The sequence below is a fragment of the Neltuma alba genome, unplaced genomic scaffold (genome assembly GCF_004799145.2).
Source record: "Neltuma alba isolate B1F8T4 unplaced genomic scaffold, ASM479914v2 tig00011374_pilon, whole genome shotgun sequence".
Lineage (NCBI taxonomy): Eukaryota > Viridiplantae > Streptophyta > Magnoliopsida > Fabales > Fabaceae > Neltuma > Neltuma alba.
In genome coordinates this window covers 1-23043 of record NW_021636068.1, presented here as the reverse complement: position 1 = coordinate 23043, position 23043 = coordinate 1, and the positions used below count along the sequence as shown (strand labels likewise).

The window sequence follows — 23043 nt, the reverse complement described above, 5'->3', positions numbered from 1 at the left end:
GTCATTTTGCTTATTCAGGTCCCTTATTTGTCTTTTTAGAATTCAGGTGGTATTTTATTGTCATTTTCCCTAGAAAATATTTAAGATGGTTGTTGAAAAACTGAAAAACTTATTATTGAAAATTTTAGCAATGAGTATTAAAAATACGAAAAATAAATACTGAAAATGTGAAAAAAATTAAGTGATAAAAAATTAGCTTAGAAAAATCTTTGAATGCAAAATCGCACCCCAAAAAAATTTAAGATGTTGGGTTTTGTTGAGAAAATATGTTAAGGTACAGAATGCAACTTAACTAGCTTTTTGCAAATTGCATGTTTTTAAATGTTTGACAGTAAAATTACTCTTAAAAAATATTTTAATAGAAAAATTGCACTGAAAATTATTTTTAAATATTAAGTGATATTGACAAAATATTTTAGGTTGTAGATGCACCCAATCATGTCAAGGATGAGATTAAGAGTACCATAAACATTCTCTCATCTCTTGCAAGTGGAGTTCGTGATTTGATGTTAACACAAATCTCATGGGACAAATTATTAGTATCTATTTCTCTAATTCTAATAAAAGGAAATAACGTCCTAGAAAGTCATGCAATGCTCCAATCTGATTGGTTTTGTTAATCTTCAATACAATAAAAGAAGAACTTTGACGTTAATATGCTGGCTAACCCAGCTTTGGTAATGCCTCCTGGATTTCACATGATTCCTTCGGACGATTTTCGTTTGTTTGTTCTCTTTTTTGTAACTTAGAGTAGTATTTACATTTTTTTTTTATTTACCAAAGCTTCCAAAGAAAAAAAAAAGAAACAAGGTTCGGTTTGATATGCAAGACTAGATGGTGGGATTAGGCCAATAGTCAAAGAAAGAGTTGACTCAATTTATGAGTGAATTCAAATCATATTGACAATATAAAGTTTGTATTGATAGATGATTTATAAATACTTTTAAAAGTACTCATTGAGTCTAGTAACATGTCCTAATCAGCTATATTCTCAATAAATGCAGGGTATATTTGGATCATTTTTTACAAAACAAGAATTTTCACAAACTGAAATTTTCTGAACTTAAGTTTGAATGTCACTAACACAATTCATTTGTCTTGAAGATAATTTTAGTTTAACGGAACCCATAAGCCCAAAAAAGGTAATTTTGACTTAAACTTTAGTGTTTTTTTGGGGGGATGTTATACTTTTAACACTCATTCCTATTAGGGATGCAGATGAGCAGGATTGGGTAGGGCAAGATCCCTATCCAAAATATGAGCGGACTGTATTTTGTAGCCCGCTGCCTGACCTTGTCCGTAGAAGCCCTAACCATTTTGGACTAGGCATGAGTGGGCTGGGCAGGGCGGGCTTCGCTGCCCGAATGGTAATAGCCTGCTAATATCACATGTAAAAAAGCTTTCGTCCATACCTAAAAATTTGTAATTTTACATTTTCTCACATTGAAATCATTCCAAAACAAGTCTTAACAAATATCCAAATAAATAATATTTGTAATCCATTTAGAACAAAACAACTCAAGATTGTAACTAAAGCCTTGAAATTCAAACAGTTTGTATCAATCTCCACAAAGTTGAGAAAAGAATAAAGCATCTGAAAAAAATCAAGAGCTATTGAAGCACCTTGAGATATTTCGTTGAGGGCTGTGGATGTCAATGTAATAGAAGTTTGATTATTCATTCAAGCGGTAAAAATTAAATGTTACCTAAAGGATTGCAAAAAAATATTAAAATTGAAGCAATGGGCTAACAAGAATAATATAGATTATACAAAAAATATGGTGAAAAAAAGAAAAATAAAAAATCTTAAAATCTTATAATAATTTAATATAACCACTTTTAATATGCAAACACTTATTCTATGATACAATATAGTTAGCAGTCCACACAATTAAAAGACTTCTTCTATCATATGACTTGTTCATAAAAAATTAATACAAAATAACTAAATATAAATTAAATTAAAAAATGTAATTTAAATAATTAAACCCCAATTTTTTGTCCTTGCTCCAACCCCAATCTTATTTTGTATCTTGTATAAATATTCAAAATTGTTGATTTATACAAATATGTAACGTATAAACTCCATTCTCTAATAAAGAAAAGTTGTTAATGATATAGCGGGAAAAGCTGATTTATAAATAGCCAACATTGTAATAGAAACATACAATAGGATATATCTAATGAAGCTCATGAAAAACAAGTTAAAAGCAAGATACTAGTACTACTTCAGAAGAATTAAATTCCCTAAAATGGAAATATAACAGACATGTAACAATAATAAATTAAATTACAAAGAGAAGGGAGATAAATTTTTTTTTTCAATAGAGAAATATAATATATTAATATTATTTCATAAATTATACTCCTTCGACCCTTAATATAAGACCTATTTAACCAATTTAGATTAGATTAAGAAAGTTAGGTAGGTTAATTAATTATAAGAAATATGACATGTTTTTTCTAAATACCATATTATCTTTCTTAATACTCTATCTTCCTTTTCTACTTAATTATGGTTGAGGGAGTATCCATAGGGGTAATTTAGAAAAAATTGATAAATATGATAAATGAGTCTTATATTTAGGACCAAAATCAATTAACAATTGGATTCTATATTAAAGATCGGAGTAGTATTATATAATTCGGGCAAGGCCAAATGGGCATGACAGCATGTTTAGCTCATGCCTAACCCTGCCATGAAATGCCCAACCCAAAGATGCACACTCTTTTTCGGCTGGGCTGGACATTTTTTTTTGGGCTTGGGTTGCGGTATTTGGGCCTCATGTACCCCCTAGTTCCCTTGAAACCCAAAAAAAAAAAAAAGTCCCACTTGCTTTTTCACCTTCAAAATTTCGGTTTTGACCACCCCAAACTCCAAGTCTCCAACCCAAACAATTCCTAAAGTAAATCAAACCGAGGCTTATGATCTTTCAACTTAACCCCATTGTTATTGTTCCCTCCTGTTCATAATATAAGATTATGGTGAGGCTTTTTTATAAATTAAGGAATGTTAGCTAAGTTTTAAAATTTGTTTTAAATTCATAAAGTTACCTATTTTTCTATTATTAAAAAATTGATTGAAAAATTCTCTAATATCTTTTCTCAGTATAATAAGAGATAAAAGTGAAAATTATCATTATTAACTTGTTAATCTCTTATACTTATACTTTGGATCAAAATTTTTTTACAATACTTCTTGTATCATGGACAGAGGGAGTAGCATTTCTTTTCTTTTTTTTTTTTGGGTCAAATAACTAGTATTTCTCCTTAATTGTGGTTTCTTTTCTTTTTGCTTGTTTGCTTTGTAGACACTATCATATACTAAATATGGGTATCTTTCCCAACAGAGATTCAAACCTTAGTTCACCAAGTTGTGGGTCACTAGTCTCTTTTGTTAGAAAAAATAATTATGAGGAAAACAAACGCAAAATATCCAAATATATATATATATATATATATCATAAATAGCATAATTATAAATTCTACATTTATTGTTGATTGATGATGATTCCCATGTAAACTTTACTTCCTTGTACTCGATGGACTAAACGCATTTCCACAATGATCTAAGAAATTGCCCAATTTTATTCTAGCATAATATGGTAGAAATTACCACTCCAAACATATAGCCTTGTAGTTCTTTTTGGACTTGATATGGGTTTAGTTGCAACAACCAATAGGAATTACTAAGAGCTTGTCTTTTCTTCTTACTGTGGAACCAAAGGACTCAGTCATGTCAAATTCTTCAATCTGCATTTCATTGGGAAGCTTCCAATTAAAATGATAAAGCAATTGAGCCAGTGCCTGCTCAATAAGAGCTGTGGCAAAAGTGATTCCTGGGCATATCCTCCTTCCGCCCCCAAATGGTATGTATTCAAAGTCTCTTCCTCTGAAATCAATTGGACTATCAACAAATCTGAATCTCTCAGCTTCATTCCAAATCATGGGGTCTCTTCCTATCATTCACAATCACCTCGTCTAGCAGGTATCTCATATCTGAAGTAGCAGTACTGCTGGTGGATGTAGTCTAAGAGTTTCTTTAACGACCAGCTTTAAATATTTCAATGCTGAAGGTCTGCTTCAGAGGCATAACCTTTTTCTCTGAATACCTTTCTTACCTCTGCCTGTGCTTCTTCCATAACCTTTGGGTTTTTCAGCATTTCTGACATTGCCCACTCTAGGGTTGTTGATGATGTGTCAGTTCCAGCTCCAAAAATGTCCTGATTATGGATGAAGCTGATTGAGTAAAGATTGGCAAATCAACCAGAAACATAGTTGAAGAAATGTCTAAGGCATATTGGATGCTATTTTCAAGAAAATCTTGTCCTCTATTAAAGGTAGCATCTTATATTATTTTTTACTAAATTTTCTTTGTGCAATATGCTATTAATAATTTCAAAGAGATGATCTAAACAAAACAGCCTATAAAAGTATAATCAAAATGGGATCTGAAGGCTACTGATAAATATTTGAGTGGGGCTTCTTCATCTCTTTCCTCGAATGTAACATTTTTAGCATATAATTAATGAAGAAATAAGGTACTAACCAGAATAACAGCTTTGATATTGTTGTCGGTAAGCTGAGGGGTATGAGGATCATTCTGCTGTTGAAGCTTTAGTAGAACATCAACTAGATCTTCCTCAGCTTGGCCATGGATTCTCTTTTCCTCTTTATGATCCTTGACTATGTTCTCAAGTATTCTATCAAGCTCCCTGTGAAGCCTCTCAAGCTTGCCTCTCATCCCACTGATCAATGGAAGAACTTTGACAGAAGGAAACAGATCAGAAACAGAGAAACCTCCAGCCAGCTTTAAAGCTTCTTCCATTGTTGATAAGAAAGCTTCATGGTCTCCACATTTCTTACCAAAAGCTGCTCTTGAAGTTATTCCAGTCGTGAGTGAGAAAAGGTACTCACTGAGATTAATCACAGATCCTTCATTTGCAGAAATTTTCCTAACAAGGGCAGAAACTTCTTCTTCTCTTATATGACTGAATGATTGAACTCTCTTTGCTGATAATAGCTCCACAGTGCAGATTTTCCTCAGATGCCTCCAGTAACTTCCATAAGGAGAAAAACCAATGTTGGTTGAATTGTATGAAATAATTCTTGAAGCAAGAAAATATGGTCTGTTAGAGAAAATGGCATCATGGGTCTTCATGATCTCTTTGGCCATTTCTGGGGATGAGATTACTATGTTTGAAGTTCCTCCAAGCTGAAGATGCATTAAGGGTCCATATTTGTTTGCCAATTTTCTTAGAGAATGATGGGGTAGTGATCCTACAAACTGATGTAAATTCCCTATGAGAGGTATCTTCCATGGTCCTGGTGGTAGGGTTCTGAGGGACTTTCTGGAATGAGGTCTTTTAACTATGCTTAATACAACTATGAAAAAGCAAAAAAAGGTGAAGAAGAAAGAAATAGGAACCTGAACCTCCATGAAAGTCTATGTTATTATTACCCAAAGGCATAGGATGAGGCTTACAGGATAAAACAGTACTGCTTCTAAGTTATTAAATAAATTTATAGGTAGAATCAGTTGGTAAGTTCATTCATTGATTAAGGACACAAAAATGTCTTGAGAAATAATCAAAAAGAAGAAAATAATAATTATCAGGTACTTAAAGAAAAACGTGTTCAAATTCCACTACTTCTAGTTGGCAGGTCTAAATTGGCGGTTTAGGAAAATGGGAAGAAAGAAAAGTAGAGAGTAACAAAGAAAAGGAAGAAGATGGCGTAGTTGATGAGAGAGTACATGAATTGACAATATACTCCTAGAAGAATTTTTATCCTTTTTATAAATCAAATGATTAAATATTTAGTTTAAATTTACTTTTATTTATTATTGAGCAGAATGCTATTTTTAAAAAATGCATATATTATATAAAGATAAAATTTTTAAATGTTTAAATTTTAAGACAGAGTTATAAAGGTTTAAAGTTTTTTTTTTGGGTTCTGAAAAAATATATTGGCAGTGATTTATAAATAAAATGATTAAGAGTATATGATGATATATATACATGGTATTTTATACTAAAACATGAGTCTTATATTTGAGACTGAAAGAGTATACATATATATATAAATATATATTGATTAGGAGTAGAAAAATAAAAAGACTTGGTATATGTATACAATTGAGAAAAGAAAAGAAAGAAAGCAACTGGGATAAAAACTGATGGGAAAGGAAAATTGGAGAACGAAACGTAGGAAAGAGAAAGAACAAGGGCGCTAATCATCTAAGGAGTTAATTGAGGATTCATCTAGGTTTAGGTTTTTTGGTCCAAATATTAAAATTTGATGAAATATAGATAAAATTTCAATAACTTCACCAATCTCAATCTTTTAACTCTTAAAAGTTTTCTAATTACTATTTTTGCCAGCTAACATAATATTATTTAATTCACCCCTGAATAATGTATGTATTTATATCTAAAACAATTATTCTAATGAGGCATTTTACCTAATATTTGTTTACAAATTTTTTTTTAATACTCTAGTGAGTAAAATTAATTTTAAAACAGTCTTTCCCAGAATCCGTAGCACATTCTTCATATGCACTTGGTTAAAACTATCCTTCTAAATCTTCTCTTAAGGAAAAAAAAAAAAAAATTACAATGACCACGCTTTGTCTTCTCCGTCTTTGTTCTGCTTTCTGGAGTTCGAAAAGGACTTAAAACATGTTGAAAATTATGCATCCCTGGAGAATTTTTTTTTTTTTAAAAAAAAAAATCAGTATCAAGTACCTCTGTGTTGAAAATTGTCTGCTTCAAGTTGGCAGTTCCAAATTTGCCAGGGTCACGTTTAACAATAAGTCAATAACACTTCGCTTTTGTCAAAATAAAACCCACAATTTTCAGCGCAAGATCATTAGCCATTACACCTACCAACCCAACAGAAACAGTTCATTTTTTAGCGGGGGAAAAATGAGAAATCCATGTGAGAATGCCAAGCCACAGGATCATTTATCTAATAAACTAGCAAGTACTTCCTGCGCGATGCGCGGAGCTCATAATTAAGAATTTTTTTAATTTTAATTTGTTAAAGAAACTCACATTCCACCGCAAATAACTATATTATTATAATTCAAAACATTTTATGAATTCACTACACTATATTATTAACTACTATATTTAAATGATTGTGTTTGTTTCATTACATTTGTAGCTTGTGCAAACTAATTAAATTAATTTAAAATAACTTCTTAGTATTAATTAGATAGGAGTTATGACATTTTAGCCTTGAATGCACTGTAACAATCATATTATGTATTTAACCTTATCTTTTACGACTATACTTCCACTTTACATTTGGATGTCATTATTTGCAAATTCCTACATCTTCGAATAGTAGTTAATCTTTTACAATAGTTTTTGCCATTCTGCACAAATGTTTTTCATCCTATCATGCTTCTAACTCATATAAAAGATTTATTCAACTTCAATTCTTTACTGAGAAGTGTATTTTTAATATTTCTTTTCAAATAATATAAACCGGTAAAATGCTGATTCAACATCATGATTGATGTACTCAAACTAATTAAAAAATATTAAGAAAGTAATATTAACATGTAGGAAAAGTGCTTCTAAAAAAAGTTGAAACAATTCTTGTGCTGATCATTTAGTGAAACCTACTCATAGTAGTAATAACATATTTTATATCCTTGGTGATTCTCCACCTATTGATCCTTTAGGTAGAGGTTGATGAAGGGTGTTGGTTATGCTTTCCTTTTAGGATTCTTATTTTTTTTTTGGGTAGTTTTTTGTTTCCGTTGTGCCTTTCTTTGATGTTCTTAGCTTCCAGTTTTTATTCAAAAATCAAAAAATCTAAACAACTAACACAAATAAATTGATTATCAATAAGAAGCAAACTTATAAAATTATTGAAACTAAAAAATTAATTGTACTTGATACCTTTAGCTTTCAAAGTTATAAAAATATCATAGCACACATAATGTCGGATGGATAATGAGAAGACAAAGTCCTTGCTATTTATGCCCAAAAAGTAACTATGACCTGATGGTAAGGGAGACTGCATAGTATGGGGTAAGTATAATTAAGGGGAAGTCTATTAGCATGATTTCTTTTCTAACGTCACATTCCTTTGTGTTTCTAGTTACCATATGGATATGGTCCGCATGGTTTTTGCTTGCATGAAGCTCACTTTACCCTGGTTGTTTTTGGTGGGGCAGCCACTAAGTTTGGTGTTTTTAAGCAAAAAATGTTCGATGAGTGTTAAAGGTTGAACTTGATGAGAAGATTTTTTCCACTAGAGATAGTTCTAGTGACAAGAAGATTTTGAATGTATTTATTGTTTTGGAGAAACGAACTCCTGAATGCCTAAAGACCAGGTCAGATAAGAAATCGAGTAAAGCGGTGCATTAATTTATATAGGATATATGAAGCTATTTTATTTTTATTTTAATTACAAAAAGAACTTATATCTTTCAAGTTAAAAATATTATCTTAAAATAAAAACAAATCTCTTGAATTTCTTTCAACATGATAACAATGTCTCCTTGTTAACAGTATTGGTTGCAAACTTCAAACACTCATTTTCACTACCACGCATAAGGGTGGAAACAGGCCAGGCCAGGCCAGGCTTTGCTCTTAACAGGCCAGGCCTGTTTTGGAGCCTATTAGCCTGAGGACTGATGAATAAGAGGAAAAATCATTAGATTATATTATCGTAACTACATATGCAATAAAAAAAATCTTACTTTTGCCCTAAAAGAAAAAGTTAGCTGTTAACATTGTTATCAACATGATCCGTCCTTTCAATTTAGAGATAAAAAGAAGAAACATAAAGGGCTCCTTTTAATTTGCAGGGCCTGCCATCAACATTTGTCATATTTTAGCAGCCTACCATTGCAGCCAAAATGCCTACATGAGAGCACCGCTCCAATCCTGTGAACTTTTGCGGGTATCTTCAATGGGAGAATGAGTCTTTTACAAAAGAGGCAAGTTATACTTAATATCTACATACCCCAAAAACATGAATCTATTCAAAGGCAGCCCAAACTTTGAAGATGCGTTGTTATTCCATAGAATATTATATGACACTTTCATAAAGAACTTTTGACCAACTGGGCTTTTCATGAGTCATTGAATGAGGAACATTTACACAAGATAGCCACGTTGCTTTTCCCATTGATAGGTGTGATCATGAAGAGATCATCAATGTCCGTTTGATTCTTTGACAACCTCCTAACCTGTGGTTATGTACACATTGATAACCCAGCATGAGGGAGAATAGAACATAATACATATAATGCAGAACTAAAGAGGGTGAAACTCTGAGGAAACAAATGAAAATGAGAATTGAGGGAAATTATGTGCTAAACAATTTGAAATAGGAAAAAAGAAACAAAGAAAATGATAGGTGAAGTGATTCAATTCTGTTATGTTTAAGGCACCCGGTAGATCAACTCTCTTAATAGTATATATAATTGAATGTTTTAAGTTCATGGCTTAATATAAAAGATAGTTGGATCCAGTTAATCAAAGGGTAGATATCCCGCAGTCAAGACATATAGAATAACCTCACAAGACCCAACATCTGTCGTTACTCCATTGCAATCCTTGTGACTAAGCACCAGATCCAACTTCAACTTTACCCCTTGGACTACATAGTCTGGAGCCCCAAAGCTGAAATCTTTATATTTCTTGGAGAATCTAGGAATAAATTTTCAAGCTGCAGAGAGGAGAAATAACAATCAATAACTGAAAATCATAAGGATAATCAGAAGCTCCCAAGATCCCAGTGTATGCATACACTTAAGTCTCTAATAGGCTCCCTTGCTGAAGCAATAAGCTGTTGGATTTATCTGTTAGCTTCAACTTTACCAAGACAGTTATGGTATGCCTGCACATTCATTTTTTTTTTTGAACAAATTATGAAGATCTTAAAGAAATGATAAATGTTTTGAATTAAGGGAAAATGCACTACTACAGAAAGAGAGCTATGTAATTAACCTAGCTGCATACTCTTAAGAAACTCATCTTAAGAAACTCAACTCCTTTAACTCCACCTTTGGAGGAGGAGGCCCCTAGTAAAAGCTCGGCACCTCAGCAAGTAAGTGGGGTTTAGACAATAATGTGCCAAAAAAAAAAAAAAAGAAAGCAAACATACATTTGCTGAAATTATAAGAGTTTAATGAATAAAAACAATTTACACATCAAATATATGATTGAAAGACACCTCTGCGAGTTTCTGAACTTCAAGATGCAATTGAGCATCCTTTTTCTGCAATGATGCTTCTTTCTTGCACCAGCCAGAGCCCTATAGACATAATTCTCCAAGCTCAATGCACAGCAAATAATGAACAGTAATAGAAAGAGGCAAAAAAGAGCAGAAAAAAATTAGAATACTGAACATCATGCTAGTACGTACAAATGTAAATTATGGTTTTCCATGGAACATAAGGAAGAGGCATCATGGCTGATGTTAACAGCATATCTATCGGTTAAAAGAACATAACGGAAATTATAGAAACTATTGATGCTTCCTCATATTCAAAAATATTAGTCTCCTCTATCAACATCTGCATACATGAGATGGAAACACAATTTTATTATATAACAAAAATAACAGAAATTTTTTCATCAACAAATTGACATTGGAAACCAAATAAATGAGCCAATACCTTTGGTAATCGATAGAAATATCCTCCACCATGCAATAGGGCAAATGCACTCCTCTGTGTTGTGAAGAGACAGAACAACTTATTATAAAATAACAGAAAACAAAGAAATTTAACAACCAACAAATTGATATTGGAAGCCAAATAAATGAACATAGATGTTTCACAAAGTATGAGAGCCACCCACCATGGTTTGTCGCTGCTAATTTTATGAAGAAAACGAATCTGAGGCAAGGACGAGGGAGAATGAGAAGATCAGAGACATCTGAGAGAAGAAAGGGCTTCGGGGAAGGGAAAAGAAGGGAGCAATGGTTAGCTCTGAGGGAGAAGATGATGCTCCTCGATTTAGGTCGCCATCTTCGTGTCTTAGCCTTATGTAGCAGAAGAAACCACCAGCTCTATGCTAGAGTCATCCCTTCAAAACTGATTGGATATGGGAACTCTTGGCGCTTGAATATGAAGGATGAAGGCAGCATCACAGCCGCTGGGCTAGTATCGAATCATGGAGATCATTGATGGAATGAATCGAGGAGCCATCAAGTAAAAAGAGAGAGTGGAGGAAGAGAAAATCGATGAAAAGCCGATGGAGGAAAACCAGGTGAGATTCAATGTCAGGGGAGCGGGTTTAAATGTATGAGATGCCGAATTCAAAATTCAAAATTTGAAAACCGTAGGATTAGAGAGATGAGAATGTAGGGGAGAGAACCTTTTGAAATCTTTCTTTCAGTTTTGATGCTTGAAGGAGGGCTAGTCAAATGATTTTGAATTTTGTATTTGAATGGAACATTGCCTGCATCAAGGACCAACCCAAAATGGAAATATATGCTCTCTAGAATCTAGAGTTCACTGTCCTCTTCTCCATCTTCATGTTTCTGCGCCACCTGCAATTCAGCCTTATGTAATTCTGCATCACTGCGATGATGAAGGCCCTGCTTCACTCTATTCTAGCTTTTCCGTTGTTTCAGCCTTCATGACAGCAGCTTCTCTCTCCCGCTTCAAGCCGTGCCGTGAAAATTAAAAATTTCTTTCTCCATTGATTTCAAACTGTCTTATGAAAATTGAAATAGGATGGAAGTTTTATATTTTTTTCTTAATATCCACCTTTGATATTTTTTATTTTTCACAATATAATTGATTATTTAAAGTTACATAAAAAAATTATATATTTGATAATAATTCTTGTCATGGATTTTAAAAATAAATTTTAAAAATTAAAATTTTATTAGATTATAACAAATAATAGAAAATTTTATAAGATTTTATTTTTAAATGATACTTATAAGAATAGTGAATAATTGTAAAAAAAAATTTTACCAGCATGAATATTTGTAAAAATAATCTTCAATGATTCATAAAAAATAATATTTCTAGGGATATGGAATAATTTTAAAACAATCTTCAACAACCACCATAAAAAATATTTTTTCTATTTTCGTCTTTTAAATATTTAAAGAAGACAAGAAAAAGAAAATATCTTGTTATCAACCATAATTTTGATCTTGTATTTAATATTTAAAAAGTAATTTCTAAGGATATGGAATAATTTAAAAATAATCTTCAATAACTGCCTTAAAAGAAATTTTCTATTTTCATTTTTTTTGAATACTTAAAAAAGGCAAGAAAGAGAAAATATTTTATTTTTAACAATAATTCTTGTCTTGTATTTAAAATGAAAATAAATTTACAAAATAAGATTTTATAAAATTATATTAATAATAAAAGATAGTATTAAGATTTTTTTAATAATTTACTAATCTATAATTTAAAAAAAAATCTTCAACATCCTTCAAAAATAATATTTCTAGTTTTACATTTTTTATATGTTTAAAAAAAAGCAAGAGAAATATTTTCAATGGCTTTTGTTTGATTACATTTCAAAGCCTCTTAAAACAATGCTACACACAGCCACTTAATTGAGCCACAATACACGATGCCCAAGACAAGAATTTAGTGTCTTGTGAATAGTGATTTGGGTGTGGAGCCAATGCTAAGCCATTTTGAGAGCGGCTTGGTGGTAGAGTTTGTGTGTATATATTGATATTGATGAACTAAGCATAATAATATACTGTACAATACATATAAACCCCAATGTGAAAAATAAACAATTTTGGCCTGACTTGTACAAGCTCGGTTGGGAACCAACTATTCCTGATTCATCAGCTAAAGTGAGAGAGAAACTTTGGTAAGAAGTAATTAGCATTTGGCTTTCACTAATTTTCAACATAGCCTAAGTATCCAAAAGACTAGTTATAGAGCATAATAAAAAAGAGAGATATTTCCATAAGTACAGCTGTGCAAAGAGCTTAATGCAAAGGCCATGCTTGTCTATATTTTTCTCCGTTTACCACCTGTGCTACAAAGAAAATTTGAAGGAAGCTCGACCTCATTGATCTCGGAATCTGAACAGGATGTGGAACTGGAATCATCATCATCACTATCAGAACCATCCACCAGATTTTTATTCAATCCATCAAATGAATTTTCAGGCTCTGGAAACCATTTTCTTTTTAGGGATCCAATCGTCTCATTTACTCTCACAGGGCTAGCATTGCTTTCCTGCAGAAATGAACTTGATAAACTCGAATGCCCAATATCATTAACTGCTGCAGCAGTGTCTCGAGTTGCTTCCTTTTCATTCAAAGCTCCACTTGTGATAAACCCGTTATCATCATTATCACTGTCTTTGATCTCAATAAAAGCTCTTTGTGGTCTTGATAAATTTGAATGTCCAATATCATCACCTGTTGCTGCAACGCCACAAGTCGCTTCCTTTCCCTTCAAAGCTCCACTTGCGAAACACTCATCATCCTCATCATCACTGTCTTTGACCTCAATAACAGCTATTTGTGATCCCATACTTGCATTAGCTGGTAAAGAAAAGATATATTAGACCTACATACATGAAGAAAAATAAGTTTTGCCTACAAAACTTTGCAACCAAAAGCTAAGAAATTGATGATTATATTCCATAAACTGAATATAGTCTTGGTTGTTTCTTCTGGACATGATGGAAAGTCCAGCCTTAGATCCTCTGTTTATCTAAATATCATGCATATACATGCAGCAAAAATCAATGCACGTTAAATGTCCATATCCGATGCACCTGGCACAACAGTGCTTGGAGTGTCTGGGGACTGCCTTGAATCATCATCATTGTCATCATCAATAAGATGGGTATTTCCACGATCGTCCATCTTTCTTTGAGATGGAGAAGTGTCTGCGGCAGTATTTTCACACCCACGATCATGTACATCAACTGCATTCACATAATAGAAAGTCCAGCTTTAGATCCTCTCTTCATCTAAATATCATGCACATCCATGTAGCATAAAAAGAGGGATGTTTTATATCCATACCTGATGCACTAGCTCAGCTGTGTTTGGAGTGTATGGGGATCGCCTAGCATCATCAGCAACAGCGAGATGGGCATTTCCACTGTCGTCTGCAGCGATATTTCTGCACTCATGGTCATCCATATCAACTTCATTATTATCCTGTCCGTCCATGTCTTCAGCAAAAACCCCTGGACGAGCATCATTACATATCAAAGGCTATCCACAAGCAGGACTCTGGTGACAAATCCATCAGGTCAACAACAAAGAGGCAAGATGAATCCTAATCTCCAAAAAAAAAAGAATTCTTGCTATCACTCCCAATTCACCTCATTTAGATCCTCTATTTATCTAAATATACATATCCATGCAGCAAAAAGCAATACATGTTAAATATCCATACCTGATGCACCTGGCATGGCTATGTTTGGAGTGTTTGGGGATTGCCTTGAATCATCATCATCATCATCATCAGTGAGACAGGTATTTCCAAAATCGCCTCTCTTAGATGGAGAAGTACCTGCAGCATTATTTCCACAGTTATGTATATCAACTGCATTCTCAGTTGCTACTTCTAAACATAATGGAAACTCTAGCCTTAGATCCTCTCTTTATCTAATATCATGCATATCCATGCAGCACAAAGAGATGCATGCTATATATCCATACCTGATGCACCTAGGTCAGCTGTGTTCGGAGTGTCTGGGAATTGCCTAGCATCATCATCAACAACGAGATGGACATTTCCACAGCCATCTGTAGTGATATTTCTGCACTCATGGTCATCTCTATCAACTTCATTATTATCATGTCTGTCCGTGTCTTCTTCAGCGGAAACCCCTGGACAAGCATCATTAAATATCAAAGGCTATCTACATGCAGAACTCTTGTCACAAATCCATCAGGTCAACAACAAAGAAGCAAGATGAATCACAACCTCCAAAAGCAAGAATTCTTAATTGCTGTTGTTCTCCCAATTCATTTCACCAAAAACAAAGCCGAATTAAAGAAGAGGGCTGGTTTTATCGATAATCCATAGTAACTACCATAGAATGTTTCATGACTAAGAAATGCAGTATGCTAAAATTTACAAGAACATTTGCCCAAAAAAAATTTCACAGATTTGAATGCTTCTTTTCTTCCATACACACAATTACATCAGCTCAATCACCATACCTTCAAGAAAATTGAGAGTTGAGAGCACCCTAGTCACATGCTGCACATTTTTACACAGAACCCATGCAAATGGACAACACCTAGGATGGAATGAAAAAATCCCACTTAACCCTAAATTGAAACATGCCTCGGTTCTGTTGGTTTTACCACATATGTATAACAGAAGATCAATTACCAGAGTACTTGCACTACAATTCCAAACGCACGGTGTAAACATCTCTCTATTTCCCTTCAACATAAAGAACTTTATTGATATTATTCATTAGACAACTAAAAACATGGTTCGTTATCCCACAATAAAAAATTTATGTGACTAGCCTTAACCACATGCACTTGCATAGAATTCAACTGATTTTTTTCGCTAAGAAATAACATACACAGAATTGAATACATAAATTAATTTTAAGGGGAAAAACAATCAAATTAGAAATAGTACACAAACATAAAGTAGCAGTAATAACACATTCTACTTTGATATAACATCAAAATTGATCCTTCTACCTGATCTATGCACCATATGTACACAATAATTCATTAATCTATACAAATGTCATGTTTCCATAAAATTAGTCACAGTTATGCAATTTATATCTTATCCTAATAAATCGAGAAATGTCAATATGCAACTAATGCAGCTACCAAAGTGAGATTTTTAATCCAAAAACATTAGGAAATTTAATCCATCCTATCATTCTAATCTCAATCAAGACTTTTTTGGGAAGCACTAGTCATGCATATCCAAGTAGAAAAAAGAGATGCAAAGCGAATTTCAAAATTCTCATTTGCTGTAATTCTCCCAATTCATTTGACCTAAACAAAAGAAGAGAGATAATTTAATGGATAATTGATAAGAAGTACTATATATCTGAATGCTTCTTCTCATCAGTACAAAATCAAATCAGTTTAATCATACTCCTTTAAAAGAATTGAGTGTCCAGAGTACCCTATTGATATGTTGCAAATTTTCACACAGTTCCGTTGCAAATTTTCACACAGTTGCCCTGCAAATAAGCAGCACCTTTGATGGAATGAAGAATTCCCTCTCACCCCTGTATTGAAACTTAACTAACACTCCCTTTTTTTTGTCTCCTAAATATAAGACAAATGATCTATTTCCCTAGTATTTTATCTAAAGTTCCAAACAGAGGGTAGGATATTATCTCCCCTCTGTTTCCCTTCAATATAAACAACTTTATTAACCTTATCCTTTAAATTCCTAAGGAAATAATCTGTTAAGCCAAAATTATTTAAATAAATTTTAGAACCTTTCTACTGGTGCAAAGATTGGACCCAGTTAATTACTTGTTCATGAAAAATGTTATGTGTTTTGTAAGCGCATCACACACAGCCTTAATAAAGCAAGAAATGACAATGTGCCATCTAATGCAGCCACAAAGTTGAGATTTTTTAACCCTAAACCACAGCTAAATCAAAGTTTAATTTATCCTATCATTTTGATGACATTTGAAAATTTGAAAGCCAAAATCAGCCATGCATATCAAAGTAGCGAAAAGAGATGCATGCTAAACTTCAATACCTGATGTACCAAGCACCGCCTTGTTAGGAGAGTCCGGGGATTGCCTAGTGACTTCAACAGCAGATGGATGGATGTTTACAGACTTGAGGTCCTTTCTCTGCGAAGGAGGTGCCCCTGCTGTGATATTTTTATGCTCATTATCACATACATCTACATCACTCATATCTTTTTTGCTAATGACTTTATTAGAAACCCTTGGATCAATGATTCGTTGAAGCTCAGACAGCTCCTCACCTTCTCCTCCATTTCCCAAGTGAGTTTCTCCATTCATAAACAAGTTTGCACCTTTCTCCACAATCAAAAGTCGTTCACTCAGCTCCTCAATTTTTTTCTTCCATGACTCATCAGCCTTACGTTTTTCATTCTCCAATTCAGCATTCCTAATCCTCAACTCAGCAATCATATTTCCATCATTTAAGCCGTTGTTCTTCTTCACCTCTTCCAACAGTTTCTCATATCTCTCTTCAGCATGCTGCCTTATCTCACATTGCTCCTTACATTTCCTCAATTCATCTTGAACACTCATCCTCTCTAACCTCTCTAATTCTATTCTATCAGTTAGTACCTTAATCTCAGCCTTTAATTTGTTTTCCTTCTCAACCAAGACCTCCTCCACGCGGTCATAGTCAATCATACGGAATGCAGTTCTCAAATTTGAAACCAACTCTGTTATACTCAACTCCATTAAATATTCTTTGTCTCCATCATCATCTGAAGCAAGTGGTAAGCCCAATCCATGTTCCATTTTAACGCTAAAAGGATCAAAATGCAAAAGATCAGTGAGCATGGAGGAAGAGAAACAAAACAAAACATGGAGGGAAAATTGAGAAGGCAGCAAACGAGTGGGTGAGATCACAAAACCATCAAATACTCATTAATCAAAGACTGAAATGCAAGTGCTATTAACGTCTATTTATAGATCAAGCTTTCCTACCCATGAAGAAATCTAATTTATAAAAATAAAATTAAACAACAAGGTGCAAACTCACAAAAAGCGAACTGACGTTTAAGAAGGATGCTTACAAAAATATAATTGAAAACTTGAAAGGACAAAAATCTTTTTTTTTTTTTTGGAATAAAATCTCCCATATTTCCTATCACAAGAGTCACTACCTTCGACTTTGACCGTGCCCGTGAAAGGGAGTGGGAATTGGTAACATGCAGGTGCCCCTAGTTTAATCACAACCGTGAGATACATCAAACACTCAAAAATCATCTAAGCCCTCCTAAGGCGGCAAAAGCAAGCAAGCAAAATTAAAAAGAAAGAAAGAAAGAAAGAAAGAAAAAGAATGAGAAGTGACACAGTGACACAAAGGCAATCTCCAACCATTCTCAAGGAACCGTTCTGCAAATGAAAATAGTGAAGGCGCTGATCCTCGCGTCGGCCCTTGGCATGCCGTCTCACGCCGTAGGGCACCTTCCGTCGTAGATGGGAAGTTCAATGCAATTTTGTCACACCAAGACGTACAATTTCCTTCTAACCGGGTCTTTTCCTTAGCCATGACAAAAAGTTCATATGATTATATACAAATATAGTGATTTTAGATGCCTCTGTTGTAAGGTTTGACACATGAGGCATGGAAACAATATCACTGAAAACAAGATTTAAACAATAAGTTGCATAAGGTGACCAATAAATAGTTCTATATTTCTCTTTAATCAATCTACCACATGCCACATAGTTAGCAGCATTGTCAGTCACTACATGGATCACATTTTCAGGACCAACCCAAGCAATAACTTCACAGAACAAATAGAATAAACTTTTGGCATCTTTAACTAAATCTGAAGCATCAACTGATTTCATAAATATCATATCATGTATTGAATAGACTAAAAAATTAATTAAAGTTTACAGTCTACCATCGGTCCAACCATCAACCATAAGTGTATAGCCATTTTCTTTCCATTTTCCACGATGACTCTCAATCATTAACTGTCATTCTTTTTTCCAATCTCCCCGCAATGTATTTCTAAAATCATGAGATTTAGGGACCTTAAACCCAGGCCCAATTGAAGCAATAGCATCAACAACTTTTTGAAAATCTAATGCACTAAATGGAATGCAATTAATAATAGCCCATTGAGCAATAACCATCTTGACATTATAATGTGCTTCTTTAGTTTACAATACACTGTTGAGGCTTGGTTGAGAACCAGGAATTGTCCTAGGAACAAAACAATTATCAATCCTCCTAGTGTTAAGAGCTTTTCTCTTGTTGCCACTATTCTCAATGCCTATCCTAAGTCGAGGTGAAACAATTGGCTCTTCAATTTTCCTAATTTCAACGTTGTCTTCTACATCATTAACAGATTTTTTCTTTGCACCTTCTTTCAAAGATTCTTTCATTCTGACACGTATATCATAAGGGACTTTTTTACAAGAACACACTTGACCAGTGACACTAGCTAGATGTTACTTCATCCTATTTATTCCATCTCCCCTATAAATTGATGCACAAAAAAAGCAGGTAAAAACATTTACTTTTCCCTCTTTTTTAAATGTAACATATGCCCATGCAGGATCAGTTTTAGCAGTCCCATGGAATGATGAGGGTAAGTCAGGAGTGGGATTATTGGTAGAAATAGGAGTGGGGTTGGCATTCTCATTTCCTTCAGCATTATTGTCATCCATGATCAACAATGTCCGCACAATAATCCAACAAAAACTACAAAGTAATAAAACACTAAAACAAAGCCATTAAAATAATATCAGTAAAACAAACCAGCACAGTACACCAATAAAATATTTCTATTCAACATGGAAGATAAAATATAAACAAATAAAGGGAATAGAATGGTTCATATCTAACTTGATACAAATGCATAGGAGATGCCGTAATTAAAAATTAAAAAGGAGAACAAAATAAGCTTTTGTCCAAGACACTTCCTTTTTTTATTAAACCTATTATTTTAATGCATTGAGCTGCACATCGGACAGCAAATAGGTTTTCATTACTTTGTGACAAATGGAGGGTCCTTAGCTGCACCTTCTTTACCTCCCTCCCTCCCTCTGTGCGCGTGCTCGCTCTCACTCAGTCGCTCTTCTCTCCTTCCCCTTCTTCTTTCATCTTTATGATCTACTAAATGTACTGGTAAAAGATTATAATCTTTCGTTTTACGAGTCCTGCTTTCATTTTTTTTTTTTTCTTTCACTGGTCAAATCAAGCAATTGCCCGTGAATTTTCTTGCTATTTCCTACAATGCTTTAATGTTTCTCACTACTGCTTTTTCTTTCCAGCCACTTGGTATTGATTCATTTTTCAGTTCCTCATATTTTATTTTCAATATATGGTTAACATTCCATGATTAGCAATCAGATTTCTTTAGCCAACCAATGTAACCAAGAAAACGTGTGTGTGTCTGTGTAGAAAAGAGGGGTTTGCAGTGGGGAGACAACCCTTCTCGATTCTATGACAAAAAAAAAAAATGCGCGCAACCAGCGAGTGTAAGATTATAAAAATAAGTTTTTTTACAGGTAAGTTTCCGAACCCAATCTTGTTCTTGTGTACGCAAACTTGTACATAATGAGTGTCAGACAGTGAACGACAGAGCCAACATCAGGGGAGAGACCAGGAACTGAAAAACAAGACCAATAGACCTAAGAAAGCAAACCTGAGGCAAGTGAGGGAGAACGAAGCTCGAAAGCAAATCAGTGAAAATGCAACCTCCAAGTACCCACGCAGCTTTCAATCTCAGTTTCAGGCCAGCAATGCGAGAAGCCGAGAACCATTTCAGTTCATGTGAGCAACACGAGAGACTCCAATCGACGCAGTGGCAGACAACCCACTCTGAATCACTCCTCGAGCAAAGAAAATTTTAGGCCTTGTTTGGGGTTTTTTTATTTTTGCAGGAAGGGGAGGGATTGAGAAGGAAAAATAGAGCGGAGTTAGGGAAAAAATTGTGTTTTACATTATGCTTCCTTTCCCTTCTTTCCCGGATTTTTTTCTGGGAATGGGAGAGAAATATTTTGTCAGACTAAACTATTCATGTTAACTTTCTGATATCACAATCTTACCCTCCTCGCTAAAACTCGCCTTTTCTTTCGGGGCAAAAATGAAGTAGAGATTGATTCCAGACCCATTAATCCAATGTGGATTGGTGCATTTCAATAAAAGTAGATGGGATTTATCAAACACACGGTTAATCCCAATAAACCTGAAATGATAGGAAAAAAAATATTTTTAAGAATCACCTTTGAAATCTTATTTATTGTTTAGGTAATACGAACTCAATTATCAATAGAGAGCAATTAGGACAGAAAAGGATTAAACTACTAAAAACCCCATCACATCCGTCAATTAAAATATGCATATATGGACAAAGTGGATAATTTCAAAGCTGCGACTGCAACATAAGACCAAATCTCCTCGACATCATATGATGACACTTCCAACGTCTTAGGCAAAGAGAAAAAACAGGCCATTTACTGCGAAAAGGCGATGGTTCCCATGAAGATAGTTGTGTGTATCTATTTAATTTGTATATATGGAGATGCATATAGTCCTTCATCGTCCTCAACTTGGGCATCGAATCAAGCTCCCTCTCTCTCCATCTCTCTCCCTCTACTGTGATATATTACTCTCAGTATTACCACGCATGGTTGCCTCACTTCTTAAGCTGTCTTCCTTCATTGCCTTCCTCTGCATTGCCCTCGTGCTTTCTAGTCCCAACGGTTGGTTTTGTTTTACCAATGTCTAAATACCCACTTGAGTTTTTACCACTTCCTTTGCTCAAATACTACCTCGAGTCTTTGATATAAGAATTACTTAGAGATCCAATTTGATTATAAACATAAGACTTAATCTATTTTGTCTCTAATGTTTTTCTATTTTGCTCCTAATTAGTAATTCCTATGGTGATTACATAAGTTAAGGGGTTTTTATCAAAGAATATTAGGTTAATACAAATTTTGATCTTTTAAATTTGTTTTTATTTTAGTTTTGGTCTCTCAAGTTTCAAACTATAAGTTTTGATCCCTCAAGTTTCTTTTCATTTATAACATGAGTTCCCATAATCCATTAAACACTTAAACAATTGAAGGACCAAAACTTATGGTTTGAAACTTGAAGAACCAAAACTAAAATGAGAACAAATTTGAAAGATCAAAGTTATATTAACCTAAGAATATTTTAGAAAAAAAATAACATCCATTTATGACAAGTAGCTAACTTAACTAATTTTCTTAATATTTACAAATTAGTTATCTAACTCCCAAATTAATGATTAGAGGTAGTAATTAACAATTTGCACTAGTATTAACAGTCCTTATATATGCATATTCCCCGGTAACTCACTATTCAATAACTTTCTATTAGAAAGCTCCTCCTTCAATCCATTTATATGTTCATATCTTTTCACTTGATTTGTTGTTGTTAATGTACATAGAAAATGTTGAGGCAGCGCTTTGCAGCAGAGCTAGCACAAAATTCTCTGGCTATTGCGGGGACAATGGCCGCTGTAATGATGCGTGCCACAGCGAGGGCGCTGGTGCGGGAAGTTGTGTTGCTCTTCCTGACCCAGCTTGCTTCTGCTTCTACAGTTGTACGTAAAGGGTGAAAGTGTCACTGCCTACTTATCACACACCAGCCTCCCCTTCATCATCTATATCATATCAATAATTAATAGTGCCACAGCTAATAATAATGCACTATGTGTATGTATGCAAGCTTTCTTTGTAATACATGTGTCTGAATTTTTGTTTTTTGTCCTCCACCAAATAAAAACTTATGTAGTCAATTATCATATAGGTAACGGTGTTGGCACTTTATAGAAACTTCTTGTCATTGAGTCTTCATATGCTTTAGTTGTTACTCCTCTATCTAGTCCGATTTACAAAGTAAAGAGAAAATTTTTTCATATCAAGGTATAATTTTACTCTTAATTTATTATTATATTGACTTTATTTTTATGAGATATAATATATATTAAATGGAGATAAATTTAAAAATTAGTTATTAAATTTTAACATAGAGTTAATGAAGTTTAAGGTTTTTCTTGATTTATGTAAAATATGTTACAAATAACTTATAAAGAGGATTTGGGAATGAATTCTTGTATATATATAAATATATATTATCTACCATTCAAAAAATATATATTATCTACTGACCTACATGTATTATCATTATATCATGAGTTGAGAAGTTTTTGATTTTCTTAAGTATTTTTCAGTGGTTTTCTTTTCAAAAGGAATCCAAGGGTGTCGACTGTCGAAGCCACCGAAAATTAATGTTTACTCACAAAATATTTCTAGTACTTCTCCTATACTTAATATAGGACATAATTATTAAGTTAATTGTGGTTCTAAATATAAGACCTATTATATCATATTTATCAGTTTTTTCTAAATTACT

General features: G+C 33.6%; 3 protein-coding genes across 3 annotated transcripts; all 3 read right to left on the bottom strand.

Moving 5' to 3' along the window:
• Positions 1–4064: 4064 nt before the first annotated feature.
• Positions 4065–5440, bottom strand: LOC114712567 (cytochrome P450 71D10-like). The gene is made up of 2 exons (XM_028897120.1): positions 4550–5440; positions 4065–4223 (listed from the first exon to the last, which is right to left on the bottom strand). Exons 1-2 carry the CDS (start codon positions 5438–5440, stop codon positions 4065–4067), a joined length of 1050 nt encoding a protein of 349 aa, XP_028752953.1.
• A 7210-nt stretch (positions 5441–12650) lies between these two features.
• Positions 12651–13872, bottom strand: LOC114712568 (uncharacterized). The gene is made up of 2 exons (XM_028897122.1): positions 13746–13872; positions 12651–13509 (listed from the first exon to the last, which is right to left on the bottom strand). The coding sequence occupies exons 1-2, from the start codon at positions 13834–13836 to the stop codon at positions 12968–12970; spliced, it is 633 nt and encodes a 210-aa protein (XP_028752955.1). The 5' UTR covers positions 13837–13872; the 3' UTR covers positions 12651–12967.
• A 114-nt stretch (positions 13873–13986) lies between these two features.
• On the bottom strand, positions 13987–20082 carry LOC114712566 (uncharacterized). The gene is made up of 5 exons (XM_028897119.1): positions 17801–20082; positions 16688–17439; positions 14644–14814; positions 14378–14494; positions 13987–14165 (listed from the first exon to the last, which is right to left on the bottom strand). The coding sequence occupies exons 1-5, from the start codon at positions 17845–17847 to the stop codon at positions 13987–13989; spliced, it is 1266 nt and encodes a 421-aa protein (XP_028752952.1). The 5' UTR covers positions 17848–20082.
• Between the last annotated feature and the right edge of the window lie 2961 nt (positions 20083–23043).